Below are 21,051 nucleotides of genomic sequence, written 5' to 3'. Positions count from 1 at the left end.
TCAGAAACCAGTTCGGAGCAGGATGCGCAGAGACAAGGAGCTGCGTGTGAACAGCTCTCGGTTCATTAGGTTTGGGGGAATTGCCCACACGTATTTGCAAATAAATTAGGGATTAAAAAGTGTCATGCAAGGGCACTCAGGCTAAGGAAAACGCCCTGGTTTTGTTCTTGAGGGGTAAATCTCTTCATTGCTGCAGCCTCGAAGGACGGGCGATGAGAAGGAAGGGGGTGGCGTGCCTGGGACGTGGATGTAACCAGAGCTCTGGGTGGCTGGATCCCCCCCAAAGAGGAGCTGCTGGATGTCGCGTCAGACAGATTGGGCCAGTACCGGCTGCCCGGGCTGGACCCAAGAGGCTGGTCCTCCAGCATGGGGCAATGCGTGGGAGATGCAGCGCTGAAGGGCCCATCGCCCGGTCAGATGACAGTCACCCCGCTGGGGCACGTGACTGCCCGTTAAATCTGCTGTTTCCAGCCAAATCTGCTACGGCAGGTCCTGCGGAGCGGGGAGCTCCCAGCCACGGAGAGGGAACCGCTGCCCTGGGGACTTGGGGTGCAGCAGGGCTTGCTGCCTCTGGCTGGGCAGGGTCCCCACCGGTCCCTCCCGCTGCTGCCCCCAGTCCCCGGAGAGTTCACCTCGCACTAAAGCTCCGCACTCCCCGCACAGTTCTGCTGGCAGCTGCCAGACCCCGAGGGTCCCAGCTGGAGGGGGCCAAACACCCCTGTGCCTCGAGCAGGCACACGCTGCTACTGCTCCCCGCCACCCTGCACGTCTCCAGGTCGCTGCTAACCCTCCGTGGCTGCAACAAGCCTCCGGCACCAGCGCAAGGAGCTGCACGACTCCCGTGCAAGAAGCTGCACAATCCCAGTGCAAGGAGCTGTACGATCCTGGTGAAAGGGGCTGCCCGACCCTGGTGCAAGGAGCCGCATGACCCTGGTGCAAGGGGCTGCATGATCTTGGTGCAAGGAGCCGCACGACCCTGGTGCAAGGGGCTGCATGATCCTGGTGCAACGGGCCGCACGACCCTGGTGCAAGGAGCTGCACGACCCTGGTGCAAGGGGCCGCACGACCCTGGTGCAAGGGGCCGCACGACCCTGGTGCAAGGGGCTGCACGACCCTGGTGCAAGGGGTCGCACGACCCTGGTGCAAGAAGCTGCACAACGCCTGTGCAAGGGGCTGCACGACCCGGGCGCAGCCCTGCCTTCACCCCCCGTCCCGGCACCCACCCTCTTGCCCCTCTCTGGGGGTGGAAAAACCCGTTTTTGGGGGAGGAAATCACCTAACCCAAACTTCTGCTGTGGCCGAGGCGGGGGGACTACAAGTCCCGGCAGGCGCGGGCAGCCCTGCCCCGCTCCGGACTACAGCTCCCGGCGTGCTGCGGAGCGGAGCGGGCCGTGCCGCGCCGAGCCGGGCCGGGCCGGGCGGGCGGGCAGTGCTGCCCTCCCTCGGCGCGGGAGCAGCGGGGCCGAGCGGAGCCGAACCGGGCCGAACGGAGCTGAACCGGGCCGAGTGGAGCCGAACCGAGCCGAGCGGAGCCGAACCGGGCCGAGCGGAGCCGAACCGGGCCGAAGCACTTTGTTTCCTGCGGCGTTCCCCTGTCCGCCGGGTGAGTGCAGCGGGGGGGGGGGCAGCCGTGCAGCGGGGCCCCCTCGGGTCGCAGCCCGGCTGCGGAGGGGGGTTGGGGGTGTTGGGGGCCCCCCAGCTCCTGCCCCATCCCGGGGGCCTTTGAACTCGCAGCCGCGGGGTTGTTTCTTTTTTTTTTTTCCTCCTTTGCTGTAAATAATAACGACCCCCCCCGTGTCCCGTCCCCCCCCTCCCCGCTCCCGGGAGCGGCCGCCGGTTGGAGGGTTCGGGGGTCTCCGGCAGCTTGGCCGGGTGCCCCCTCCCAAAAGCCGAGGGTCCCAGGGGCTGCGAGCCCTCCGGCAGCCGGGAGTGACTTGCTCGGGTTGCCTTTACCAGCGTTACAGCCCCCCCCCCGCACCCTTCACTCCACGCGTGGGGAAACTGAGGCACGGATGCTCCAGCCCTCGGTGCTGACACCCGGAGCGCGGCGTTTGCTCGGGGGTTTCCGTGCACCCCCCCGGGTGCAAATCCCTCCCGGCCTGGGGGGCAAGAGAGGGGGTCCCCCCCGGTGAGCTGGCCACCCCCCAGCCCTGCTGCTTTTGGGGTCTGCAAAAGGCAGGGGAAGAGTTGGGGTACCCCACGCTACACAGCTTTTAGGGGATCACCGAGAGGAGGCCCCCCCCCGCCCCAGCCTGCAACTTGCTCCTCTGGGGCAGCAGGAGCTTGGCGGGGGCGTGGGAGGGGGCTGCACTTAACCTACAGCCGCCGATTAATTATATTCATGAATTAATTGCGAAGCAGGAAGGATTACGCCAGCCCTCATGCCCATGTCCTCTAAAGCTTCAGTGAGTCAGATGATGGGGAAATTTCCTTTAAAAAAAAAAAAAGAAAAAGAGAGAAAATATGGTGGTTATTGTTGTGCTCTTCTAAGATAAATAAATAAGCCCGTGCAAGTCCGGGGACAAGCAGGGCCTGTTTCCAGGAATCACAGCGCTTCTGCGCGTTCCCGGCCCTTGGGGCATGGGGGGAATTTGTGATTTTTTTTTTTTACGTAACAGCAGAGAGTCAAGCAGACAGCGAAGGTGTGGAGTTTGGGGGATTTTTTTCTTCCCCCCCTCCCTTTTAGTTTCCCCTGCCATGTTTGCTTGGCTTCATGCACGGCTGCTCCTCCGGCCGGAGGAGGGAGCGGGGCTGGTTTCTCCCTGCTGTGGGTGCCAGTGACGGCTGAGCCTGCGCTTACCTGCTGCCGGGGGATCCGGCGGGGAAAACCATGCCGGGGCCGGCAGACCTTTGGGAATTGGGCTGCTGGAGTTGAGAAACCACCAGATTTAGGCTATAGGGGTGGGTGCCGATGGCCGTGGCGGGCGGCTGCGAGCGGCACGTGCTGACCCCGCGGTGCGTGGAGGGGAGCCGGGGTGTTTTCCAAGGGATGCTGGGTTTGCCTCCCGAGGGATGCTGGCTTTGCCTCTCGCCCTTATCAGTAGGAAACCGCTCCGGGGTGGGGCTGGCAGCAACAGGGCGACTCCAGCATCCGGGTGTTTGGGATGGAGGTTGTGATTCCAGCCAGGTCTTTATTTCTTTTTCCACGCTCCACGGTGCCGAGTTTACGGCACGTGTGTTCCTGGTCCCCCGCCCCTGCTCTGCCACCGCCTTTGCCGTGATGAGGTTTCCCCGTTTGCAGGTTTTCGGCGGTGCTGTGGGGAAAGGGAAGAGCCCCGTGTGCGCGAGCGGCAAAATGATGAATCATCGGAGCGGGGGGGGACGACATTTCCAGGGCTGAGGGTGGGGTGGCCGTGGAGCCCGGGCAGAAAGAAACAGCCGCTGCGGGGAAATGGGGCTGGGGAGGCCACGCCGAGGGGTGTCCGTGTCCCCCCCCCCCCGAAAAAGCACGTGTGCTGAGGGTAGAAATGCTGTTGTGGCTCCCTGCGTGCTGTGGGGGGGTGCTGGGGTCCTGATGTTGCGTTGGCACGGGGGGATCTCAGCCTTGGATCGCTGTTTCTCCCTCCTTTCCTGGGGGGTGCGGATGGATGGTGGGGAGGATGGAGCTCTCCCGGCGCTGGGCACGGCACGTCCCCATCACCTCTGGGCTCCGTCCCTGGGGACAGCCTGGAGTTTGTCGTGTGGTTTTTTGGGGGGGAGGACCTCGAGCTGCACCCACTGAAAGGGAGCTATTTCCTAACTGCCCTGTGTGGGGTTATCCCGTGCGCCGGTCAAAGAGGAACCGGGCTGGGGGGAAGCAGCCTGCCAGGGTCAGCTCAGCACAGCGGTGTCCCTGGCGTGGGCGCCGCAGCCTGGCAGTGTCACCATGTCACTGGCATCTCCCCGAGGCAGCGTCGTGGCATCCCGTGGCCGCAGCCTGCACCGGTGTTGACCCGTGGCAGCCGTTTTGTGACGGCTTCCCCGACCCTTTCTTTGCTGTGGGAGATTTACAGGGCGCTTCGCAGCCACGGGAGCCAGCGCTGGGTGTTTTACAGCCCTGTAGAAGAGCTGAGGCTGCCCGGAGGTGCGACGTGTGCCTGCCACCGCGCTGTGCCATGCCGGCTCCAGCCCTATGGGCATCCCGTGGTGGCCTTTCTGCGGTGGCATCACCTCCGCCAGCCCGGGGAAGGCAGCAGCTTGGGCTTTGCCGAGCCGTGGTGCGGTCCCGGTGCGGAGGCAGCCGGTGATTCCCGGGGCGAGCCGCGGTCGTTGTCACCCTCGTGGTTGAGGCAGAGGAAGGTGCTGGCGGTGTAACTCTTGCAGGGATGAAAAGCATGGTGCCTTCCTGAGCACGCAGACAGGAAACACATGCTCACCTCTTTTTTCCCCCTCTGGTATGACCAGAAGGAGCCCCGATGGTTCCCCTGGTTCATTGCAATGCGCCGCAGGGTTGGCACCGGGCGCTTGGGTTTCGGTCAGAGCGGGTTTGCCTTGTGGATTTGCATGCACGTAGGGTCCCGCGACACGGTCAGCCCAGGGATGCAGGAGGCCGAGCCCCACGCTCCAGGCTGAGCTCCGGTTCCTGCTCCTCGCCTTCACGGGAGACCCGTGCGTCGGCTGGAGGCGGAGGCGTCGCATTGCTGAGAAAACCAGGAATGACGGGCGCGATCCCGGCACCGATGCCGGCCCTGGTCCTGTCCAGCTGATGCTGACAGCCGCCTTTGAAGAAGCCGTCCCTTCTCCAAATGTCTTCCCTCTCGCTTTCTGCTGAACAAACAGGCAGCGGAGCAAAGCTATAAATATTAAATTGCAAAAAAAAGAAGAAAGAGTAAAGAAACCACACGATTTCCCTGCGGGCAGAGGAAAAGCACACGGGGGCCAAGCCCCGAGCGACAGAGGTGAGCGGGGCTGCACGGTGCCTCCCTGGAAGGACCTCGCCAGAAGCAGCTTGGTGTGCCACGGCGGCGGGGGGTCCGGCCCGGGAGGATGGCGTGGGGCCCGATCCTGGCTGCCGGGAGCTTGCACTGTGCTGCAGGTCGGTGGGATGGAGGCAGAGCTCCGCAGCCCTCCGGGCAGTGGGGGATGCTCCGTCTCTGGAGGCAGGGCGGGCGGTTCGGGAGGCGGTTCGGGGAGGTAGGTGCTACGGGGCTGGGAGCAGGAGCGCGGGGATGAGCACCGTGGTGCGGCCCAGGGGATTTGCAGTGGGTGGGGTCGCCTGGGGAGGGTCTTTCAGTGACACAGCCCGCCCCGGCCCCACCGTCCCTACAGTCTTTGCAAGCAAGCTGTGCCATCTTATTTTTAAAGACTGTTCTAAGAATTGTTACTGGGGTTTTATCACCCTTCCTACAAGAGCATTCAACTCCAAACAAACTCCCCGCACCCTGCTGTCTGCTTAAATCCCTTCCTTTAGTTAGAGCGGTGCAACTTTCTTTCCGGATAAACCTGAAACACCCAGGCAACATCCTTCCCTGCCGGTTACATCCCTCTTTTTCCTTCCCATACAGGCACGCTGTTAATGAAAGTGATTTACTTCTTGTATAAACAGTTGCGAAGCTGAAGGTTTCCCATCACCCTGCCCTGGCTCAGCCCCGTCCCCTCCGCCCGGCACAGCGTTATTTGGGGACTCTGCTTCGGTTGTAAATTCTCCTTCCAGCGCGCGGCCGAACCTGCAGCACAGTTTGTGCAGCTGCTGCCTTAGCACCCAGGTGCCAAAATTAGCAGGGCCGAGGGGGCACCCGACCTGGGCACCTTCAGACCCCCCCGTGCGGCATCGGGAGCCAGCGGAGGGGCTGCGGGGTGGCGCAGGGTCCGGGCTGGGACATCTTGGTGGCAATGGCTGCAATGAGCTTGGGGACTGGCAGGGGAGTTTTTGGAGCCTCGGGGACAAGCGAGGGCAGCAGCGCTGGCTTTCGCCCTGACTGTTTTCTCAAGATTTTGAGGGAATCGCGTGGGGTGGGGAATTTTTAGGAGAAAAGGAGAAGGGGGCTGCAGCCAGGTGGGGCCAGCGGAGCGGGGTCTGCAGCCGCCTGGCATGCAGGGAGCGTTGCCCCGCTCCCGGCTTGGAAACCCCACGGGAGGAGGGTGCCAGCGGGCTCGGCGCTGGCTGTACCTCCCGCCTTATCTGCAGCAGGGTGGGTGCCACTCTCGGCCCCGCCACCGCAGCCGCTCCTGGGGACCGCTCCAGGCTCAGGGCAGGCGAAGATCTCGCCTGGAGAAAGCCCAGCCTGGTGGGAAAAACCTCTGGGCTCCTTCATGGTCAAACCGGTGTAACTCGTGCCGGGGAGGCGGCAGCACCCCTAGCAAAGACCTGACCCGGTTGCACCGGCACGGTGCCAGGGCAGGGGCTGGATTGGCAGCGGGGGCTCCGGAGAGCCGAGTTTGACCTTCACGGAGCAGGAAAGCACCGGGCTGAGCCGGGGGGAAAGGAGGGGAGAGGAGAAACCTCTCCTCTGCGGGTAAGCGGCGATGGTTGGGTGCTCCCCCGGGCATGAGAGGTGCTGCCGGGACCGGGATGGCGGCGGGGAGAGCCCCGGGGCTGTTTGGGAGGACAAGTCACAGGCTGTCCCCAACTTGTTTATTCCTGGGGCCGGGGAACAGCTGCGGCTCCCATGGACGGGGCGCCCGCGGCGCTGGGGCTGCCGGCCGCGGTACGGTTACATGAAATCCGCCTTCTGAGAAGCCTCCTGGCCGGGTGCTGGGGGCTGGACACGGCGTATTTATAAATATTACCTCCTTCCAGCAGCACGGGGCCGTGGCAGGAGGGAGGAGGGATGGGGGCGGCGCTGGGAGCGCCTCCGGCACCGGGGGCGGGGGGCACGGGGCGGCCGCTGTCACCTCGCGGCAAGTGGCACCATGAACTTGGGGCGCATGGACCTCAAGAGCTGGTTTTGCTGAGCGTCCGCACTTTCCGGGACGGTTTCTAGGATTTTGGGGCACGCGGTGCCTCTAAATCCCAGCGCCGTGGTGCGTTGCATCCTCCCTGCTGGAACCGAGCTGAGGGCCAGGGATGGTGCTGTCCTGCTGCTTCCCAGGATTTGGGAACTCATTTATGCAGTTATTTAAAAAAACCACCAACACCCAAGTTGTTTGGAGCTGGACGGGGTTTGCTCTTTGGCCGCGGGTTGCGTGCGGAGCCCCGCTCCCGGCTCTCTCCCGCGCGCTTGGGATCGCGCGACCTTTGCCGAGGTGAGCGGGACGCGGTGCGGCCGCATGTCCTTCCCCGCCAGCGCGGCCGAGGCCCCTCCAAGGTCACCCCGCTCCTCTCCTCGCCTCCCCGCTGAAAGGCGGACACGATACGGGGCTGATTAATCACTCAGCCCGGGGTGGTGCCGGGCTGCGGCCGCGGCGCGTCCCCGGCCCCTGCGCTGCCGTTGGCTCATCCTCGTCCTTCTGCCTGTTAACACTTTTATTTTTAATTGCCGCTGTCGGGCAGGGGGTGGGAGGGGAGGGCAGGAACTTGTCGGCTCGGGCTGTTTGCGCTGGCGGGCTGTGAATTCCCCGGGCGGTCAGTTCAGACAGTGATGTTTCAATCAGGGCTCCTGCACCGCGCCAGCCACCCTGCGGGAAGGGCTTTTGCTCCGGTTTAGGAGCGGCCGCAGAGCCAGGGTCCGGCCCCACCGTGGTGGGGTCCCAGGGGTCCCCTTGCTTCCCCCAGCCCTGCTCCGGGGGCTGCACCCAGATCTGGCCCGCGGGTGCCAGCCTCCACCCGCTGCGCCTGGCCGGGGTGATGGCGTGCATGCCGTCCCCGAGCTGTGCCACGCCGGGCAGACGGGCTTTTGGGGGTGAAGGAGAGGCTTTTTGGGGTGAAGGAGAGGCATCGGAGCAAGGCTGTGTATTATTAACGCCGTAACGGCTGCCACGCACCTTGGCACCACCAGAACCAGGGGGCTTTTTTATGGACCCCATTTATTCTGCCCTGGGGGTGACACTGTGACAAGGGACGCTCAGCCCTGGCTCTTGGTACCCAGGGAGCGATGCTTTTCCCTCCGTCAGGTCCCTGACACCTCCCCAGTGAGGCGAGCTTACCTGGGCAGTTTGGGGACCACTTTAGCCGGGGTCCTGCTGTCATACAAGGCTTGTGTTAATGTTTTTACTGTGCTGGATACCTGGGCTGCTTCCAGGAGCGGTATTTAACGCATGGAAGGGAAAACATTTGGCCTCTGACCCAAGCGCCTGTTAACAACACCGCGGTCCACGTTTTTGAAATGCCGGGGCTAAAAACAGTCCCGGTGACTCAGCCTCTCGCTGGTGTTGTCAACTGACCCCGGCTTTTATTTGCCAAGTCCCTCCGCCTTCTTCTTCTCCCTTTCAGGGTTGCGTGCTCGCTGCGTGGGGAAGGCGTCTCCGGACGGGGCTCTGGCCATCCACCTGCCTGACCCATCTCCTGCCTGCTGGGTGGGTGATGGGGAGGGCACCGTTGCTTTCTGGGGTTGGAAACGGGGCCACCCCCCCCTTTCCCACCTCCCCATCCTCATCCCAGAGGGGCATAGGCTGGATGGGACCTCTGGAGCCTCTGGTCCAGCTCCAAGCATGGCCAACGTTGGCATTAGATGGGGGTCTCCAAGGATGGAGGTTGCTCCGCTGCCAGGGTTTGGCCACCCTCGTGGTGAGGAATCGCTTCCTAATACCCTGCGTTGGACCCTGTCCCGCTGCCCCTTTCCGGGGCTGCCAACCGCAGCACTGCGCTCCTCCGCGTGCCGATGAAGGTGAAGGACCCCGGCCTTCTTCCCACTGGGTGCCGGCGTTGCCTGACCCCTGACACCGCAGGTTCGCTGGGATGGCATAAATCACCCCCGCGGTGTTGCCAAGTCAGGGAGGGAGAGGCTGCGGGGCTGGTCCCAGCTGCGCGGGAGCGGATGGGTGCCAGCCGCGTCGCTGGTGGGACGGCGCGGCAGCAGCTCGCCGGCCCGGCTCGGGGGGGCTTCCCCTTCATCTGCTCAGGGTGCCCGGGGAGGTGCCGCGGTGACCTCGTGGGACGGTGGCACAGCCAGCACAGATGCAAAGGGGACGTGGTGCGAAGCGGTTTTTGCACAACGAGAGCGTGGAGGGGTCCCCGGCAGCGTGCCAGCCGCGTGGGGCATCACACAGGCATCCTTGTCATCCCCTGGCTTTGCCATTGCCATCCTGGCTGGTGCTGGCCGGCACTGGCATCGCCGACCTGGTGGGGACCTGCTGGAGGGACCCCGTGTGCTGCCCGGCAGCGTGCGGGGCCGGATCCGACTGCGCAATGCTGGTGCTTGCTCTGCACCCGCCCCAGGCTCACGGCGGGTGAGGGATCCCTGCGTGCCACGTCCCCTGGAGGGACAAGGGACAGCTTTTGTCCCTCGGTGTATTTTCAGGCAGGGATGTCACCGCAGGCAGCACTGCAGCCGCTCTGCTGGCAGCTCCCGAGGGGACGCAGTGGGGCAGACCCAGCCTGGGCTCCTGCACCCCGGAGAGCCCGGCGGCAGCGGCTGCGTTTATTTTTGCCACGCTTTTTCTCAGCTCGATTGCTAACTCCTGTGTTGCAGTGAGAAAAACAAGCAGGTTTGGAGTTTTTTTGCAACTTCCCCCCCACCCCGCACCCCGCGTGGCTGCTGCTGCATTAAAAGCAGGGTCTTGAAAATGAGGAAACGCGGGGCCGGCGTAGGAGCCGGGCTGGCCCCGGCGAGGAGCACGGAGGAGCTGCAACCTGCTGGCCCCGGCGCCCGGAGAACCCCCTGGCCCCGCCGTCCCGCACCCAGGTAACCCCTGCCCCATCGTCCCCCTTCCCCACACAGCGGGGTGGCAGCGGACCCCGTCCCCAGGCTGCGGGCACCCATGGGGTGGCTTTGTGGGTGCCCAGCGGGGTGGCAGCTCGGTGCTGTCGGAGCAAATCTCGGTGCGGAGCAAACACTGCCGGGCTCCCGGCTTCCTGGACCCAGCCGGCCGCTGCCTGCCCCGAAACGGCGGTGGGTGCTTCGCCCTGCCCGGGCTGGGGTGCACCGGGCTCCCTCGCTCGCCGCCCCTGTGTCTTCCCCCCCCCCGGTCATGGCATTTGAAAACGAAAAACGAGGAAGGAAGGCTCAGCAGACGCTTGCTGCCAGTAGCAAGAAGCGGAGCTGTTTTCACTTCTTTTTTCTGCTTTTCCTTTTCGCTGCCCTCTTGGTTATCAATGAAGCGGCCCAGAGCGTGGCCCCCCCGCCCCGGCTCCCCTCCTTCCCCAGGGGTCCCTGCTCCTGGCTCAAGCTGCCGATTGATTTTTCCGCTCATAAATGGCCACGATCGACCGGGAAATAAACACACGCGAGGGAGCAGGGCTGGGCAGGCGGCTCCTTGGTACAATGAGTTTGGGGGTTCTCAGCTCCATCTCTGGGGCTGAGCGGGGCGTCGCTCCCCTCTTCTCCCTCCAGCTTTCGAAGGGGTGGGCGGGAGGTGCGTTGCACTTGCTCTGTATGTATGTTTGTACCCCGTACCTTGCAGGCAGGACGGGCAGGGTGCTGCTTCCCCGTGGGCTGCCCGGGGAGAGTAACGCGATCCCCCTGTATTTCGCAGGGGCTAAATCTGGAAACTGCCTCACGGCAGCTTTTAATTCTAACCCACACCTGGGCGCAGCGATGCGCTCGGGGAGGAGGTGGTGGGTGCTGCGTGGGTGCAGGGATGGCGGTGCAGCTCCAGGTGTTTTGTCCCTTCGGGGCGGCATTGGGTGCCCCACGCCGGCCCTCCGCAGCGGGTCCAGCGGCAGCCCGGCCCCGCGCGTTGCGGAGCAGCACCCGATGTCACTCCAGAAAGTACCGGCGGTTGCTGAGCAGCCGACCCCGCGCCGCCGGCTGTCACAGCCTGGGTTGCAGTGACGCTGGACTCCCACGGGGATGGGGGACAGCTCGGGGCTGTGCTTGTCCCTGAGCAAGGGTCAGGGCAGCTCTTGGGTGCCGCTGGGGATCCTCCGGCTGGAGCCACCCCTGAGGGCCGCCCCGGTGCGGGGGGAGCAGGTTGGGCTCTTGATGAAATAACACTCCCAGAAGAAAAGCAAGAAAGGTCTAGAAATAACCGTGTCGCTAAATAGCAGCAGAGATATTTTGAAGGGAGATTAATGCCCTGGCTCCGGCTCTGCGCGTTGTCCCAGCGGTGGGTCTGGTGTGCGGTGATGGAGCACGGCTGGTGCCTGGACAGCACCCAGGCGCCGATGGAGCCCACCGCTCGCCAGCACCCGGGGAGGTTTTCACTCGAAGAGTTGCTCTGGCTTTAGGATGTGATCCTGCAGAAAGTGGGATTAGCTTTTTCCCCCCACTCCAAGGAGGCAGGGGCAGGGTTTTCGGAGCACAGGTAGAGTTTCCTTTGGGAAATCGGTCCCTTTTCCCCGCGTTCCTGGCTCGACCCCGGGCCGGTGCTTTGGGCTCCCTGTGGAGCTGGCGGCTGCAGCCGGGGTCAGGATCAGCCCGGCTCCACGGCTTCTCCTGCCGATGGTCGGTGATGGCCAGCGCACCCTGTGCTACGGGCAGGGGGTTGAGGACCCACCTGAGTACCGGCTGCTCCAAGCATGGAAAAGCCACCCTGTGTCCCCCCTGCCGCTGGTCCCCGCTCTCCGGACGGGAAAGGTGGAGTCGGGGTGTGGAGAGCTGCTGGGGCCACCCACGCTTTCCCTGCTCCCTTCTATCTTCCTGCTCTTCAGCCCCTCTTCTCCCTCTCCATCCCCTTCCCGTTGCTCCGTCGCCCACCCTGGCCCTCCCACCGCCTTCCTCCCTCCCCTCCTCTGCTCTTCCCTCTCCGTGACCGATGGGGACGTGTCCCCAGCAGGTGCCCTGGCAGCACCCACTGGGAAACCCAATGCCTGGGCATGCTCTGGCCGGCCGTGCTGCCCGCTCGGAGCCAGGCAAGCTGCTGCCCGTGCACGGGGACGGACCCTCGCCAGGGTCCCCTCCAGGCGGGGACCAAACTGGGGCTGCCCCTGGCATAGGGATGGCTCCAGCTCAGCGGGAGAGCCCCTGGATGTGCTTTTTCCAGGATGCTAACTTCTTTCGCCTTCCCCGGAATAACAGGCATCCCGGATGGAGCCGCCATCCCACGTGCTTTATTTCTGCACCCCTGGACCAAGGGTTGGTGGGATGCATCCCTGGGGTGGGACGCGTCCCCCAGGGTGGGGTACCAGCACCCCAGTGCTGGCCAGGTCCCCATCCTTTCCCACCGCCGGCTGCCTCCCTCCCTCCCGCCGCCCTCCCGCCGGGGCTGACTCAGAGCGAAAGCAGAAGCTGCTGGGTGTTTCGGGGGGTGGGGGGGAAGCCAAGCAGAACCAAGCAGGTTATTTTAAACCTGACCTAATTTCCCCCCCTCTCCTTATTGGGCCCGGCTCTGGCCACCCTTCCCCATCCTCGCCCTCGCCAGCTCCCCTTCTCGGCAGTTTCCCGGGGGAGAGGGCAGCGCTTTTGGCTGCCCCCACCCCCGTTTCCTATAAAGGGGCAGCCGGGGGGATCCTGCAGCCAGGCAGGGTGGTGGGACCGGGGCCGGCGGGGGTGAGCGGGTGCCGTGCCGTGGGTGGCTACACCTCGGCACGCTTCACATGACAGCGTCCTGCCCCCACGTACCGGCTGCCCTTCCTGAGAAGAGCCCGGATCCCCCCGGCTCTGCCGCGAGGCAGTTCTGTCCTCACCCTCAAACCCGGGTTTCCCCAGCGCCGGAGGTGCCGGCCGCTCCGGCATCCTCCTCCTCCCCATCCCGTCCCCCCCACGCTGCACCATCGAGCCAGGGTCCCTATGCAGCCACCCACGGGGTGTGCTCAGCCCTGCTGCTGCTCACGGTGCTTTGTAGGGCCATGGGTAGCTGCTTGCTTGCAAACACAGGGGCTGACCGCAAAGTTTCCCAATCGTGGCTTGAAATCTCTTTCCCGCTCTCCCCCGGTGCTAGAAGCCCCCCGAAAACGTCTGTCTTGTGGGGCCCCAGCACCTCTCCCCCTCCCTGGGCTGTGCGGCGTGAGCTGGGCTTGCAAAGCACGGCCGGTTCCTCCACGCCGCGATGGCTCATCCCATCTCCTCGCAGCTCTTGGCGGCTTTTCCTCTCACCCTGCCTTTAATATTTGGGGTTATTACGTCCCCTGTGTGCATCAGCTGTGGTTTATCCTCCTTCAGCTTTGTTTTATCCGCTGTGGGCTGTCCCCAGCGTCGCTGGGTCCTTTCCCAGGGCTCTGCTGTTGCTCGTCTCAAACCTTATCCCCCCCTGCCCTCCTTTAAGGCCGTTTGCGACAGCCGTCTTAACGAAGGTCCGATTGATAACTGTCCCAGGCTCTTCTTCTCCCATCCCCCTTTAGCTGGGCCACCATGTCTAATTAATTACCTTCCTCTTGCCGTTCAATAGCTGGCTCTTGATCCATGTAATCGTATTTCTGTCCATGCTGGCTTGATTTAATTTCCCCCTTAGGATATCGCGTGGCACTGTGTATCAGATGCCTCGCCGAAACCCCGGTGTGTTGTATCCACCGTGGCCCCTTTGTCTGCGATTACACATTGTATTGAAATAGCAAAACCCTCCAGATTTGTTTGGTTACGCTGCTGCAGAGCAAACCCCGGGTGTTTGGCTCCTGCCTGTTCCCCTGGGAGAGTTTGCTTTGGGTCCTGTCCCCCACTTTCCCTCCCACCCTACGGATGCTGTGGTCCAGACCCCCATCCCGCACGGCATCTCCCGCATCCCCATCCCAGCCCCGCGTGGGAAACCAGCCCTGTGGATAGCCACCGTCGTGCCCTGGAGAGTCCGGGTAGGGCAGCTCCCCTCGCCCCGGCGTCCTCTCCCCCCCTCCACGGGCCGCCGTCCCCTTTGTACGGGGGAACAAGGGCTGGTCTGTGCGGTGCGGGGGCCTCGCACGCCTCCCCCCCCGCCTCCGCGCTCGCGTGCCGGCCCCGCACAGAAGCCGCGTTGTTCATCCCGCGCTGGAGCTGAGGATTCGGGGCAGCCGGGCTGAGGGTTAAACCCTGCCTCCGGCTCCTGGCACCCGCCGGCCTTTTCTTCCTACTCTTCCCTTGCTTTCTCTTTCCCTTTCGCTCCGCTCCCGGTGCTCTGGCTTTTCCCGGCCCTTCTTGCTTTGCTCCGGTGTTTCGGAAGTTGGTGGCTCAAAGCACGCTCCAGCTGAACCCGGCGGTACGTGAGTCCACGCTCGCCGGGCGCGGGGGTCCCGGCTGCTCCCTGCCCTCCCCGTCCCCCCCGAGGTGCCCCGGCTGTCCCCAGGGAGAGCGGTGGCGTGGCGGGGAGCTGCGGCAGGAGGGCAGACCCGTCCGTCTGACGTTAGGGCGATCATCCTGGCTGTTATGGGTGCTCCAGGATGTCTGCTCCCTCCTCGTGCCTCAGTTTCCCTGCTGCAAAATAGGCTGTTCCTGATGTGCCGTGTCCTCCTCTCAGGGTCACCTCCGTGCCCGGCGGGCGCCCGCGTCCCACCCCCCCGGAGCACCATGGCGTCCCGCATCGGCCTGCGGATGGAGCTGATGAAGCAGCAAGCGCAGCAGGAGGCCGAGAGGGAGCGCGTGCAGCAGCAGATGATGATGAACTACATGCAGCAGCAGCGGATGCCGGTGGCTTCTACCCCGGCCATCAACACCCCCGTCCACTACCAGTCCCCACCGCCCGTGCCTGGAGAGGTCCTCAAGGTACAGTGCAGGGGGTGTCCCCCCGTCCCGGGGCCGAGGGGGTGTGGGAGATCCCTGATGGTTTGTCTCCTTGCAGGTCCAGTCCTACCTGGAGAACCCCACCACGTACCACCTGCAGAAGTCACGGGACAAGAAGGTTCAGGCTTATCTCTCCGAAACCTACGGGAACAAGTTTGCTGCCCACGTCAGCCCCGTCAACCACTCTCCCAAGCCGCCCCCCGCCGCGTCCCCCGGCGTCCGACCCAGCCACGTCATGTCCTCCTCGGCGGGCAACAGTGCGCCCAACAGCCCCATGGCCATGCTCAACATCGGCTCCAACCCGGAGCGGGAGGTGAGGAGGTGCCACCGGACTGCTGGGGGAGGCAGAGGTGCTGGAAAGGGCAAAGAAACCCACTGGCACCTTATGCCTTTCCCTTTCAGTTCGATGAGGTCATCGATGACATCATGCGCCTGGATGACGTTTTGGGCTATATGAACCCCGAAGTCCACATGCCCAACACGGTGAGTCTCTGACGCGCGTTAGGAAGAGATCAGACCCCAGGCTGCGGCAGGGAGGGTGGCCTGGGGGTCCCGCAGCCCTGTGCTTGCAGGGACGGAGGTGGCACAGAGGGGACCTGTCCTGCCACATCCCTGCAGCGATGCAGGGTGCCAGCCCAGCCCAGCCTCGTCCCTGGGTGTCCCTGGGGACCTGGGGCTGGGGGAGGGGAAGCAGCGAGATCTCCCTTTTGCAACTGCGAGAGCCAGTTCTTCGGCTTCTTTTCCTCTTTGACAACGCTTGGGAGCCCTTATAAAAAGCCGGGGAGACAGGAGAGGGGCGCGGGGAAGGACCAAGCGTCCGCGGCAGCGCAGGGGGATGTTGGTGCCGGGAGAGGTTTCCCAGCCAGAAGCTTGCTCGGAGCGGCACCGTCTCCTGGGTCAGATCCGTATGCCAGCTTGTGCCTCCCAGTGGGATTCATCCTGCTGGGCCCTTCTCGGATGTGATTCATCTGCCCTATTTTAGATTCTGGCTGTGGGAGGGGCTCAGCTGCGCCTCCCAAACAGGACTTTGAAGTCCTGTTTTCTTTGCTACTCTGATTATAGCTGTTTTAAGGGCCCGGGAAGACAATTACACCTGCCTGGGCTACGCACTCGCATCCCAGAGGCCAAGCAGCTGGGCTTGAACCCCGGTCCCGTGGCCCCGGATGGAGCTAACCCGCCTGTCCCTCTGGTTTTCAGCTGCCGATGTCCAGCAGTCACATGAATGTCTATAGCGGGGACCCCCAGGTGACGGCCTCTCTCGTAGGTGTCACCAGCAGCTCCTGCCCCGCCGACCTCACCCAGAAGAGAGAGCTGACAGGTACGTCCCTGGCCCCAGAGCCAGGGCAGGGCGAGCATCAAAGCTGGCCGGGGCTGCCCTGTCCCCACGGGTGGGGAGGGGGGCTCTGGGGGATGCCGGGGTGCTCCGATGCCAGGCCGGGATGCTCGTGGGGCACGATGCAGCCTCCCCCTCCGGATGACGTTGTGGGTCTCTGTTCCAGATGCCGAGAGCCGAGCCCTGGCGAAAGAGCGCCAGAAGAAAGACAATCACAACCTGAGTGAGTTTGGTGCTGGCTGCCCGCGGGTGGCACAGCTTTCCCTCTCCCACCCCCGCAGCCCTTTCCCCATCACTCTCCATCCTCGTTCCCCTCTCTCCAAGCCAGGTCCCCTTTCCCATCCCATCTCGCCCTCAGGAAATACCCCCACAGCCCCCTGCCATGGCTCCCTCTTTCCTGGCTCTGCAAAATGTCTGCGGTGCAGGAGACACCCTGGTGTCCTTCACGTCAGCGCTGGGGGGAGGTCAGACCAGCCGGGGCGATGGGCAGGAGGAAGGTGCCCAAGGGTTGGCCCCAGAGGTTTCTCATCCCGAGCCCCCCGACTCCGGAGGGTCTGGCCGGGGCACGACGGTGGCTCCCAGCCCCGCGAGCCGGGAGCAGCCGGCTCGGTTGGTGGCCGGTGCGGTCTGCGGGGCATTGAGCCTCTCCTCTTGCTGCCTCCTCACCGCCTTCCCTCTCTTCTCACCCTGCAGTTGAGAGACGGCGAAGGTTTAACATCAACGACCGCATCAAAGAGTTGGGGATGCTGATCCCCAAGGCCAACGACCTGTACGTATCGGTGGTTTCTGCGGGGCTGGGATAACTGCGGGTCTCGTGGGCTTGCTCGATGTTCGGCCCCATGGCAGGGGATGCTTGCAGAGGGGCTTTTTGGTGGAGCAGGGGTGAGGGGACATCTTGCTGGCACGCAGGTGGCAATCTCTTTTTCCATCCTGCACGGCAGAGACGTGCGCTGGAACAAAGGGACAATCCTGAAGGCGTCTGTGGACTACATCAAGAGGATGCAGAAGGACTTGCAGAGGTCACGAGACCTGGAGAATCACTCACGGCGTCTGGAGATGACGAATAAGCAGCTGCTGCTCCGCATCCAGGTGAGCTTCCCTGTGCTCTTGCTTCCCTCCGCTCTGCTCCAGCCCCACGAGCAGCTCACTCCTGCCCCACCGAGGGGACGGGCAGGGGCTCTCCTCCCTCTTACGGCTGTCAAGTCACCAGGAGCAAAGTCTTCAGACAAACCAGACGTCTGAGGCTCAGGTCACCACAGTGAGTATCGTTGAGCTTTGCGTGGGTCATCATTTTCCACCTTTCACCTCTTCCGCGGGCTCCTTCCCTGTGAGCTTCTCGGTCCCTCTGTCCCCGCCACCTCTGTGGATGTCCATGTGCCGTGTCCCCGTGTGCGACGTCCCCACCAAAGACCTCCTGTGCTCTGTTGGCAGGAGCTGGAGATGCAGGCACGCGTCCACGGGCTGCCCACCTCCTCACCCTCGGGCGTCAACGTGGCCGAGCTGGCTCAGCAGGTGGTCAAGCAAGAAGCCGGTGGGGACGAGGGGACACTGGAGCCACTGCTGCCACCCCCGGACCCCGAGTCACAGCCGCAGCCGGCGCTGCCTCCACCACCCCAGTCTCCCTACCACCAGCTGGACTTTACCCACAGCCTGAGCTTCGACGATGGCTCCCGGGGTTTCCCGGACAGCCTGGAGCCCGGCCACAGTGCTTCGTTCCCTTCCCTATCCAAGAAGGAGCTGGACTTGATGCTGATGCAGGACACCATGCTGCCCCTGGCCTCCGATCCCTTGTTCTCGGCCATGTCCCCGGAGGCCTCCAAGGCCAGCAGTCGCCGGAGCAGCTTCAGCATGGAGGATGCAGACATGCTGTGACGAGGAGCTGCTCCGACGCTGGGGGCGAGGACTGGACCTTCAAGTTTGGTTAGTGAAGTTACAGGGCACTCTTCTCGCAGGAGGAGCCCGTCCTGCCGCGCACTTGAATCTACGTAGGAGTACCTTTTCTCTATGCAACGGGCGTCTCGGATCAAGGCTCGCCGGGTACCGCTGTGTCTTTCGCAAGATTTTTTTTGCCAGGAGCTGGAACGGACCTTCTTGGCTTGCCGTGGCGTTGGCCTGACTGCAGATTCCCCAGCCCGGAGCATGATCTCGGCTGCTTTGCCTTTCAGTGAAACCCTCCTGGACCGTCCCCCATCGGCACGGCGCTGGCTCGGAGCCGGAGCAGGCAGGAGCCTTCGAGTCCCTGGGAGGAGAGGAGCGGGATGACGCTCAGAGCTTTTTGTCTGGCTTGCTGCCTCCTTGCTGCCCCGCTCCGGGAGCCCACGTCCCCAACAAGTCTTCCCCAGCGCTGGCCTCCGAGCCCTGCGGATGCTTCACGGTGCCACGTCCTTCACGGTTCCTCCTTCCTCGGAGCATCCGCTGCCTCTCCGGGTCGCAGGGCTGGAGGAAGAAGAGGTGCTTAATTGGAGAAAGTTAATTCACGGGGCACGGGGGGTGTTGTCCGAGTGAGGCTACAAATTCAAGTCGGCATTGAGGGCTTCCAAAACAGCCGGGACGGGGTGTTTGATGCTCGCTCAACCCCCCGCTGTGACCTCCACCTTGCAGGGGGTCCCCCCCTTGGGGTTTGGCAGCACCCACCACCCCAAAACCTTGCTGGCCTCTGGAGAAGGGCTGCATGGTGCCGGGCGACCTTCAGCCTCCCCTGAGACATCCCCTCTGCCCCGTAACGCCAAGCTGTGGCTCTTCAGGTGGAAGGATAAAGGGGTTTTACACTTTTTTTGGGGGATACTTGTTGAAAGCAGATGTCCTGCCCCACATCTGGGCATGGAGCTCTGGGGTCCGGCCAGGGACCAGGGGATGGTTTGTACCGATTGCCAAACCTGAGCTGTCACTCTCTGCCTTTGGCTCGTGGGGTTTATTTTTCTTCCCAGCATCGCCAGCTCCTTCCCCAGCCAGGACAGGTCGGTGGTGGGGAGCTGCTTTGGGCTCTGCATCATCTTCTGCCTTCTCAGCCCAGCTGGAGGTGGGGAGGGAGCTGGGCAGGGGAGAGGGACGCTGTTCACGGGGAAAATACTGCATGGATTTGTTGTAAAGCCCGAAGGGGAGCACAGAGACCCCTTTGTGATCCCACATTATAGCATGGCATCACCCCCCCGGGCCGTGGGAGCTGTGGCTGGATGGTTGGGAGCCCGTGCAGGGATGGGGGTCACTGGGTGCACCCCATCCTGGACCAAGGATGGGGGATGTCACAGGATTGGGACCGCCAGGGGAAAGCCCAGCCGAGGAGGGACATCGTGGCTGGATTTGGGATTGTGAGGTGGGGGGCAGCCCCGGTGCCCCCCTGGAGAGGTGCCTGTCGGACGTGAGGGTGTGGGGAAGTGCAGAAGGTGGGGAGGAGAGGAGGGAAAGGAGGAGGGAGGACATGTCGGAGGTGTCCTGGAGCGCTGGGGCAGGGCAGGGTCTGGCCGCTGCCCTGCAGGGGTGCAGGGAAGGGAGCGGAGGGGACGTCGGGGTGCCGGGCGAGGGGCACTGGGCTGTGTGCTGGCAGATTTGGGGCTCTTTCACCCCACGCGTTCGCGGGAGGCCTTGGCATCCTCCGTGTGCTGCCGTTAGTGCCTGTAAAGAGAATAATCCCCCCTGGCAGGGCGGCAGCACCCCATACGCTGCGCTGAGTACCTATAGACGTGGGTGATCTGTGGATCTGCGGACACTAGGGGGTCTGTGTGGGTGCTTCAGGGCGAGCATACGAAATCCCTGGTCGCTTGGGATTGTCGTGGCTATAAGAAGGTTGTGCTGGGCCCTCGCTGGTCATACACGGCATGTGCGGGGCTGGCTGGGGCGCGCGCCCGCTCCGCGCCCCGCTCCTGGCACCGGCGGGCAGAGGACCGTCCGCTGCTCAGCGCGAGACGTGGCGTCTCCCCCGGCCGTGAGTAAACCGTTGTGGATTATTATTATTTTTTTTAATCTTTTGGGGTTTTTTTTGTTTGTTTTATTTTTCTTTTCTTTTTTTAATGCACTGTGCTCTGATTAAAAAATTTTACTACTGTTTTATAAATAAATGTATAAAAGAATGAACTGGAATGGAAGAAGAATCATTAAAATATATTTATTTACAACATCCCAGAGCATTGCAGCATGGGCTGTTTCTTCTCGTCCCGGAGGAGGGAGGGTTGTGGAGCTCGAAGCACCCAGAGCCGCTTTCCCCCAGCGATGCCACGGCCGTGCCCGAAGGTCGGGCTGCAGCAGCATCCCTGTCTCGCAGGGGAGCTGCCCTGAATTTGGGGGGGCTGTTTGGGGGCTGGTTTTTCTTTTTTTTGCAGGAAAGCCTGGCTTGGTTAAAGGGGGGAAGCACTGATGTTCCTCTCATTCAGCTGGCTCCCAGGGTGGTTTGGGGTTTTCAGGGTCCCTCCTGCCCGTCCCTCCGGGTGCCAGCCCCACAGCCGGCTGCTTCGGGGAGGTCCACAGCTGCCGGTGCTGAGCACAGCTGGGACTTGTGAGGTGCTGACCCATCTGCTGATTGCTTAATTGGAACCAGGCTTGGCCCCTTAATTAATAATAGTCACAAGGCCCTAGAGAGCAGAGCTGGAAGGAGCTGCATCCCTGGGGCTGAGCACGGTGCCAGGCGTGGGGCAGGTTTGCGGTGGCCGTCCTGGTCTGCGCTGGATGAGAGCGATGGTGGAGCCGTCCCAGGAGCTCAGGTGTGTTTTCTACCTGCTGGGTGGCCCCTGGAGCAGGCGTGGGGCTGTGTGGGGGCTTCGCTGCCCCCTCCTCGCTGCTGGGGCTGGCTTAGCATCACCCCTGAGTGCTGCAAAACCCCTTGGGGGGTCCAGACCCCCTGGTACAGGCAGGCTTTGGGGCAGGGTGTTCCCCACCTCCTGTTTGCAAACCTGCTGCAGGCTGGGGACCCTCTGGCCCAGCGCAAGAAGGGGAAAAATCTTGCTTGTGAAGTCTCCTGCTGGGCTGGGCAAGGGGCTGAGCCCGTGCCTGGCAAAACTCATCACGTGCCACGTTTGCAGACCCCGTCTGTGCTCCTCTGCGTGCGGAGCCACGTGCCGGGTTCCCGCTGCCCCCTGCTCCCCTCCGTGATGGCTTTAAACACACACACAAGGGAAAAAAAAAAAAAAAAGAAAAAAAAAAAAG

The 21,051-nt window shown here is 63.4% G+C and overlaps 1 protein-coding gene across 1 annotated transcript; it reads left to right on the top strand.

Moving 5' to 3' along the window:
- Window positions 1-1,407: 1,407 nt before the first annotated feature.
- Window positions 1,408-20,029, top strand: TFEB (transcription factor EB). The gene is made up of 9 exons (XM_075173968.1): window positions 1,408-1,603; window positions 14,320-14,564; window positions 14,641-14,895; window positions 14,985-15,065; window positions 15,780-15,900; window positions 16,082-16,138; window positions 16,609-16,684; window positions 16,857-17,004; window positions 17,347-20,029. The coding sequence occupies exons 2-9, from the start codon at window positions 14,370-14,372 to the stop codon at window positions 17,785-17,787; spliced, it is 1,374 nt and encodes a 457-aa protein (XP_075030069.1). The 5' UTR covers window positions 1,408-1,603; window positions 14,320-14,369; the 3' UTR covers window positions 17,788-20,029.
- The last annotated feature ends 1,022 nt before the right edge of the window (window positions 20,030-21,051 follow it).

Source organism: Calonectris borealis, chromosome 26 (assembly GCF_964195595.1).
Source record: "Calonectris borealis chromosome 26, bCalBor7.hap1.2, whole genome shotgun sequence".
In the NCBI taxonomy this organism is placed as follows: Eukaryota; Metazoa; Chordata; class Aves; order Procellariiformes; family Procellariidae; genus Calonectris; species Calonectris borealis.
The sequence above is the reverse complement of the archived record's forward strand: the minus strand, read 5'-3'. Positions and strand labels throughout refer to the sequence as shown.

Excerpts from the sequence above, each read along its gene's own strand:
- TFEB (XM_075173968.1), top strand. The coding sequence starts at position 14,370 with ATGGCGTCCCGCATCGGCCTGCGGATGGAGCTGATGAAGCAGCAAGCG. Across the intron at positions 16,685-16,856 it reads ATCCCCAAGGCCAACGACCT|AGACGTGCGCTGGAACAAAG; the intron begins GTACGTATCGGT and ends CCTGCACGGCAG. Across the intron at positions 17,005-17,346 it reads AGCTGCTGCTCCGCATCCAG|GAGCTGGAGATGCAGGCACG; the intron begins GTGAGCTTCCCT and ends CTCTGTTGGCAG.